The sequence below is a fragment of the Tympanuchus pallidicinctus genome, unplaced genomic scaffold (assembly GCF_026119805.1).
Source record: "Tympanuchus pallidicinctus isolate F22 unplaced genomic scaffold, pur_lepc_1.0 scaffold17, whole genome shotgun sequence".
Taxonomy (NCBI): domain Eukaryota; kingdom Metazoa; phylum Chordata; class Aves; order Galliformes; family Phasianidae; genus Tympanuchus; species Tympanuchus pallidicinctus.
Genome location: NW_026294690.1, coordinates 10,205,288 through 10,213,170, shown reverse-complemented (window position 1 = coordinate 10,213,170; position 7,883 = coordinate 10,205,288). Strand labels below are relative to the sequence as shown.

Genomic DNA, 7,883 nt, shown 5'->3' with positions numbered 1-7,883 from the left:
AGGCCCTGTCAGCTCTTCAGTACTTGGGATTGCTATGCTAGGTGACTTCTGGATGTGGGTGTTCCTTTGCTCTTGCTGCAGGGCTGGGGTCTTGCACAGGGGTGACCTCAATGCTGGGAGACTCAGCATGGAGAGAAGCACTCTCTGGGCAAGAATAAGCTGTTACCTTTCCCAGCCTCCTGAAGGGTAAATAACCCTACACCAACTGAGCTGGGGGATGTGTTTGCAGCAACTCTGTGGCAAGGAAGTGTCAGAGTTTGGGGCATCCTCTCCCCCTTTCTCTCTCCCCACCACCTGTCAGCCCCAAGCACACAGCTGCACTGAGTGGCTGGGGGGCTCACAGGGGTAGCACAGAAAGCATCTGATTGCCAATCTCACTCTGAGAGAGCTGCACTAAGAGATACGTATTTTAATAACTTGAGCTTAGCACTTTATTTTGTGCACCCTTGATTAACTTCAATCTGGTGCTGGCTGTAGCAGTCCTGCCAAATGACTTCTCCTGCCCCATCTTTCTCTTCCCCACTCTGCTGCCTGTCCCTGCTGCTTTGAGAGGTTCCCTCAGGCCTTGATGCTTTTGCAGCGGACGTGAATAGGGCAAGGCTGGGCTGCAGATCCTCCCAGCCCTCTGCAGGCTCTCAGGCACTCTCCTTTAACAGCACAGCTTTGCCCATGCCCCCTCCAGTCCTTCAAATGCCCCCAACCAGAGCTGTGCAGTGATCTGTTCATGCTCCTCCATTATCAGTCCCCATTACCCAATGCACGGCTGCCCTAAAGCCCTGGCACTGGGTTGTCCCTCATTGGGTGATTCCTGGGCAGAGCTCAGTGTGTTGTGGTTTTAATTGTTGACAGAAGGCACAGTCAGGAACACGTAATGGGGGCCATCTGTGCCCTACTTGTGCTACTCAGCTGGGCTGGGAGGGAACCATGCTGGGCTCAGGACAGAGATGCTGGTGCTGGAACCTGGCGTGGGGTGCATTGCAGGAGCTCTGTTCTCTGTGCAGTACTCAGTGGGCAGCCATTGTCAGCCCTGTGCCTGTGCACTCAGTGTGGGGAGCGCACTTAAAATTGCTTCCAGCTTCAAGACCAGTGACATAACCAAAGGAAATGGTTTTAATATAAGGGTTTGTTTGGTTTTGTTTTTTTTTTTTGTTTTTCAGGGTCAGCAAAAGGCCAGTTATATGGCCATGCAGACTGTTTACACTTTATCCTTTCTCCTTTTCTCTTTTTCCTGGTGCAAATGAGAAAGGGCACTTGCTGACAAAGGCTGTACGGTACCCTGGAGCAGAGCTTGGATCAGCATTCCTGAAACTGCACCTGAGCCTGTTTTTCCCAGGCTGAGCATGCAGTGATGGGCAGCACTGCTGGGACTGCAAAGGTAGTTAAGTGTTTGCCTCCCATTCAAAGGAGAGGTTTGGTGTTAAATGCCTGCAGGATCCTCTGCTTTTAAAGCCTTTAGTGAATCTCTAGCTTTGTTTGCCAGGTTATTTCACTGGGGGGTGAAATGCTTCCCTCCATGAAATTCACACAGCTTCAGAGCAGATATGTGGGTTATAGAGCTCAGGCAGAAAATGGCCATTGCAGAGTGATTTTTGCCTTTTAATCTAACCCAACAGGAGAGTCTCAGCTGTTGTGTCTGTGTCATCAATGTGCTCAGGGGTGGGCTGGGCTGTGCCTCCCCATCACACCTAAGAACCCTCACTGAGTTGACAGTGACCTTTGTCTATTCCTCAATGGCTCCCAAATAAGCAAATTCATTTAAGAGAACAAGGCAAGAAGGATTTACCTTCAACTCCCTGCCTCTATCCTTGTACAGTATTTTTCCAGAAAAAAACTGCTTTTTCAGGACACAGCATCCTCACCAGGGATGAGTGAAGTGCAAGCCAGCAAACACAAGCAAGTCTGAAAAGCCTTCTTCAAGCAAAACACCGCTTCCAGGGCCTACTTAAAAACACTTGTTTTTTCCCTTCAATGGAAGTCTATTTAATCCTCCAGCTGGTAAACAACCCAAGCTTCAGTGCACAGCGAGCTTGGGAAAGAAAGCTCCTGCTTGGCAGAACTTGAGTTTGTTGGCCTGTAGGAAGGCTCAACAGGGGAGGAGGCTCCTCTGTGCTTGTGTACATGTGTTTGTATAGGTACCATGTACACACACGTATAAGCACACACAAATCAAGCATCACCCTCCTATACAAATATAACCACACTATGAACAGAATAGTACAATCATGTTTGCTATTTAATTATTCTGGTAACAAATTTTATACACATACTTATTATAGTCCATGTATTAACATATAAATATTACAATTATTTGAAATAATCCTATTGTACATTATAAAAGAATTGCTATTTACACTGTATATGTGTGCATGCACACAGACATAGATAAAGGTGATGCTGTTCTTTATTTTTGCATCCCTGGGGCTCTGAGAGCTCCACGGCAGCTCCCAAGCTTCACACCACACTGCCCTGTCTCAGCTGTGACTCAGAGGTCTAAATGCTGCTTCATGGTTCTCGGTTTTTAACTATTAATTTTTAATAGGCACTTGATGGGGGAGTTGCAGAAGGGAGGGTTCATCAAAGAGAGTTTGCAAGGTTGTTACTTGCCTGAGGCCAAGCCGTGTGCGATTATCACAGCTCACTTGATTTACTCTGTTAGTCTTTGGGCTCCCACTGCTGGGGTGACCTTGGCTGCTTGGCCCACAGCTTGTCCTGCCCTGACCCATCACTGCCCTGGTGCAGAAGCACCAAGGATTACGCTCCCAGCCCTAGGTTGAGAAGAGGTAGAGAACCACAGCATCATTAAGGCTGGAAAAGACCACTGGGATCACCGAGTTCAACCCCAATCCCCCCCCCCCCCCCCCCCCCCCCACTCTGCCCACTGACCACATCTCAGTGCCACATCTCAGTGGTTCTGTAACGTCTCCAGGGATGGTGACTCCAGCACTCCCTGCGCAGCCTGTGCCACTGCATCACCGTTCTTTCAGAGAAGAAAATGTTCCAAATACCCAACCTGAGCCTGCTCTGGGACAGCGTAAGGCCATGACCTCTCATCCAATCACTTTGATAATTCCTTATCTGTTAAGAAGAAGGGATGCAGGAAAAGATAATTAAAAATAGAAGCCACTGAGAGAACTGGATTCCAGCAAGAAGTCCCGCAGGTGTCACACCTGCAGTTATCCCCTCCTGTCACACGGTGTCCTCCTCGCTCCATCACCACCGGCTCTATGCTGCCATTTTCTGTCACTGTCACGCTGTGCTTTGGGGAGTGATGTTTAGGCATAAGGCTGAGGACGTGACCTAAACGCACTGGATTTTAACTGTAGAAAAAGCCCCAAAGTGGGTATATCCAAACGCATCAGCCCAAAGATAGCATGTCACAGAATGTCACAGAATGCAACAAGTAGGCTGCAGCCCTACTGTGCAAAGCGGGGACTTGCTGGGGATGCTGGGGACACGATGCAGAGGGAAGGAACACCCCAGCCAGCACCAGTCACCATCATGGACAAAGTCTGGTTGCTGGCTCCTTGCTGTCACAGCAGAGCTCTCCCAGCCAGCAGCATGCACACCCATAGGAGCAAGGATATATTTGTACCTGCCACTCAATGTGCCACCAGCTACCTGCAGAACATGGTATTCAAAAACACAAATCCATCCGAAACTCCATTCCTTTGTGATGCTGACCGACTCCAAATGTCAAAAACTTGTGGTGATTGGAACTATGATTTCTTTTCCAACACCAAGCAGCACTATCCAGGGACTGCAAGACTCCCAAGAACACAGAAGGAAACACTGAGCACAAATGCTGACATTTGCAGCATACATCAGCTGTTTCTGTGCTCTGAGATTCATCTCTAGAAAGACCATTTCTGCAAGAGCTCCAGCTCTGGGAGAACCACTCAGGCTGCCAGCATCACCAACAATTCTACTTATTTCCTTTTCTTATTCAATGCTTGCTAAACCCACTGTCCAAACAGCATAACCAAGGGGGGAATGTCAGCAGAAAGGTTCAGATCAGAATCAAGAGAGCAAAAAAGGTTAAGATGTAACAGCCAAAAGTTGTTAGATGAAAACATTATTTCTTAAAACAGTCTGAGCACACTGGGGTTTCATAAAACCTCCATTGTATTGCACTAATAAGTCAAGTGCTCGCAGCTGGGCCAGCAGACACACTACAGCAAATTCTATTACCGCTGCGTTTATTTACTAAGGCAGCCACCTCGCAAGGGCTGAACAGAAAAGACTTTTTAAATATGGATTTAAAGAAACAAAGCTCCTAGGACTGGCTTGAACTTAAAACCCCGGGACCGGGTTTGTAATTTTCTTTTGTGTTTCAACTCCCTTCTGTTTCTTCTTCAAGGAGTGAATTGTCCGAAGCCAACCAAGCAAAGGGGAATTTTCCTCTAGGTGTCTCTGTCTCCATTTTTAATTCTCTATTTTTTCTGATGCACATGCATAAATTCTCTCTCTCTCTCTCTCTCACACACACATACACACACACTCCTCCAACCTTCCCAATGCAACATCACCTTCTCTGCAGGACGCTCTTCCTCCATCCCTTTGTGCCAAGTGGGTGTACCTGCACCTGTGCTGGATGTATGGCTTTGCAAAACAATCAATACCTGTTTTTACATAATTAAGAGAAAACAAAAAACTGAACCTGGATTTATTGGACTTGACAAGAAATCCAGGTGCACATACGCACAGATCGATGGCTCTGCTGCTGTCGTTCAGGAGAAATCGTTCCATCTCTGTCACTCATACCAGCTGCACATCTGCTTCTTCCTCCCCATTCACAGCATTTTGCATCCCAGCTGAGAGCACATGGAAGAAGAGGAACAAAAAGCCCTCTAGGCTCTATCAGAGCAAAATGCAGCTTACATTGCCACCCTCCACAGCAATGGAGATGGCTCAGGAAGCCAGGATAGAAGGACAAGAAAGCAGGAAGAAGGTGGGAGCAATTTGAAATGAACAAGAGAAACTTACATTATTGCTTTATTTCTGGTCCTATGTAAATCTCTGACAAGCCCCATCCTGCTCCCCATGCTGACCCCAAACAGCCCAGTGAGGAAGAGAAACAACCAAAAGGATCCTGCATGAAAAAGGACCCTTCCCAAGACTTGGATCTATAGAGGAATCTCTTAGTCATAAGAAAAACCCCAGCCAAGGCAAACCTTCAAAGCCAGCAGCTTCCTGTACCCACTGATAAGTGCCAAAGTCAAGGGGTGGGAGAGAAAGGGAAGGAGAAACTCCAGCCCCAGTGTTCTACGGGGTGTTCTCCCTCCAGACCGTGCCTGAATGAGGCACACAGAACAGAATGTAATGGAGAGGGCATGGGGAGAACCGAGAGATGAGCATGGGTGGGATGAGAGGAGTTGTGGCAAGATGAGAAGTACCCAGCTCTCCCCACCTCTCTTCCCAGCAACTGCCTCATCGGATGCGGAGGTAAGAAGGGATGGAGTAATTGAAGAGCAAGTAGTCCATTTTGTATAAATTAAAGAGTCGTCTTTGGTAGAAGGGGCTGATGTCCTGGAAGAACTGGGCCGTCATGTCGTCCGTGGTTCTGGTGGTCTTGGACGAGGACGGGAACTTGACACTTGTGTCGGCACCCACCAGCTGGAGGATGTAGTTGGCATCTTCGGCCAAGGTCTCATACTTGCCCACCACATCGTAGTGGACGATGCAGGGGTGGCAGAGCGAGTGCACACGCTCCCAGTGCTCATTGAAGGGCTCCTCCCGCTGAGTCCGCGGATCCAGCAGGTAGTAGACAAACTCCTCGAAGCGCACATCATCCCCGCGCTCCAGCGCCTTGTCGCTGGGCTCCTGCCGGTGCCGCCGGATGATCTTGGTCCCGTAGCGCTTATGGAAGGCCGTGTTGTAGCTGCGGGTGAACTTGTTGCGGTAGGCCGAGACCAGGCGCTCGAATGGCTCCCGCACAAAGATGAACTTGAGGTAGCTGCGCAGGCGGTGGTTGATCTCAGGGATGCTGTATTCAGAGAGAGTGTGCAGGTTGGACGACACGTGGGCCTCGTTGGCAGGGATTTCCAGAGGATCCCGGTACTTGCCCTGCCCCGTCAGGACCATCATCACCCGCTTCCAGTTTGTGCAAGCCACTTTGGGCACGTAGCAGTAGAGCAGCCCATGTGTGTCATCCACCACCAAGTGCCGCAAGTCATCCGGCCGCAGCAGCCGCCGCTTGCGGGTGTAACGGTTGCAGACGTTGCTCAACAGCTCCCGTCGCTGCTGGTGAACTGCCTGCAGTGATGACTGTTCAAACTGTGGAAAAAGAAAGAGACGGTCACTGGCTCACCCATGCCAATGAGGACCTACACACAACTGTTCCCATCACTTTCCCTTTCCTGGTGTTTTTTTTTTGGAGGGGGCTTTTCGTGGGCTTTTTGGAGACAGCAATCACTCTGAGCTCTACTTGCTTTACTGTATTTAATGTATTTGCTGGGGGCAAAATAAAGAAAAAAAGTCTGATGATGAGCAGGATGAGAAAACAAGCCAAGGGCGTGAGGGAAAAGCAGGAGTGCAGAAAAGGTCACAAAGTATTTGTTACCTCAGCCAACCTCAGCATTGGGCTGAAGCTCTTTTCCTTGTACCAGTCTGGCCTAAACCCCATGGGACAACAATGAAGTCCCTTTGCTTGCACAGGGTCCCACACACCTCCCTGAGAAGGGGCACTGCCATCTGACATCAGTGCCTGTGGGCTTGCTGTGAATTTGGAAGCCACAGCTCAAGGCAGAAATATGGCACATAGGTTTGGGCATGCACAAAAACCCACCATGGTGTGCTGCAAAGACAGAGGGATAGGTGGAGGCAGAGCCTTCAGCACAGACCCTGTGGTGCAGACAAAGAACTGGAGGTGGTGGGAATACCCTTCCTGACCCTCTTTGCCTGAAAGACTTCCTTCTCCACAGACGCCACTCCAATGTCTCAGCTCAGGGTGTGGTCTTCCTTAAGGCAAGACAGTTCAGAGATGTCCACAAGTCATCCTTCTTCCCCTCCGCTCCTCCCATATGATTCCTGCACCATGGCCCAGCAGCTGCTGCTGTGACCTCTCTGGAATCACCCCAGCTGAAATCACCCAGCTGATCTGGGGATGTGACTTTTCCTGTCTTGCTTTTCATCAGAAACTCCAGAATGACACTGTCATATCTGGGGAAGGAAACCATTTCCAGGAACTCAGAAGAAGAAAGTCCCCTCCTCCTGCTGCCTGCTCCCTCTGCCGTCTCCTCACTGAGAATGGCAGATTTCACACTCAGCGCCAAGGCCAATGTCAGGAACCTCCCAAAAGCCTCATTTTGTCCACAGATGCTAACGGTTTTACCCTCCATTTCTGACCCCACAGAGCTGTTGCTCCAGTGCAGTGCAACGACCCCTGTGTTGCAAGACAACAGTGGCTTCCACTTCAGGCTACGCAGATAGTCTAGCTAGACACACATAGTTCCACAGTTGTCCCTACAGCCTCTGGGTCCCTCTGGCATCCAACACAAGATGAAGGGCAAGACCAGGCCACCTCCTCAATTCCTGCATCCTTGCTGCAGGCGGCTGGCATGGCTTACGCATGCCAAAGGATGCTCTGTGCCAAGCTTCAGCCGCACCCTTTCTTCTCCCTGGAGGCCTGGATGGGTGTTTTGGGTGGCCACCAGAACATGAGAGAGGCAGCACTGGGGAGGTTGGATGCTCAAACAAACTGCTCACACCACACAGGATTCAGCAGTCCTTGCCTTCGGGGTGGGACTAGCACCTGGGCAAAAACCTCCACCTGCAAAGCCAACACATCCTACATGCCACCAAGAGATGATGTTGACATTGTTGGCAACCTGGATATGAGGAACATTGAATCTAAGAAAGTGGTGATCATACATGAAGAGATGCTT

At 49.7% G+C, this 7,883-nt stretch overlaps 2 protein-coding genes across 7 annotated transcripts in view; both read right to left on the bottom strand.

The window, feature by feature from the left end:
• Window positions 1-7,883, bottom strand: part of TMEM43 (transmembrane protein 43) — a 372,149-nt gene that overhangs the window by 303,496 nt on the left and 60,770 nt on the right. The gene's annotated exons all lie outside the window — the stretch shown is intronic.
• Window positions 2,216-7,883, bottom strand: part of CHST13 (carbohydrate sulfotransferase 13) — a 51,508-nt gene continuing 45,840 nt past the window's right edge. For 4 of the 6 annotated variants that reach the window (XM_052678927.1, XM_052678926.1, XM_052678923.1 and 1 more), the window contains one exon: window positions 2,216-6,273. In XM_052678927.1, the coding sequence (XP_052534887.1) occupies window positions 5,428-6,273 (846 nt within the window). In that variant the 3' untranslated portion in view covers window positions 2,216-5,427. The remainder of the gene's footprint in view (window positions 6,274-7,883) is intronic. The other 2 variants (XR_008205700.1, XM_052678925.1) reach the window with 2 other exon arrangements.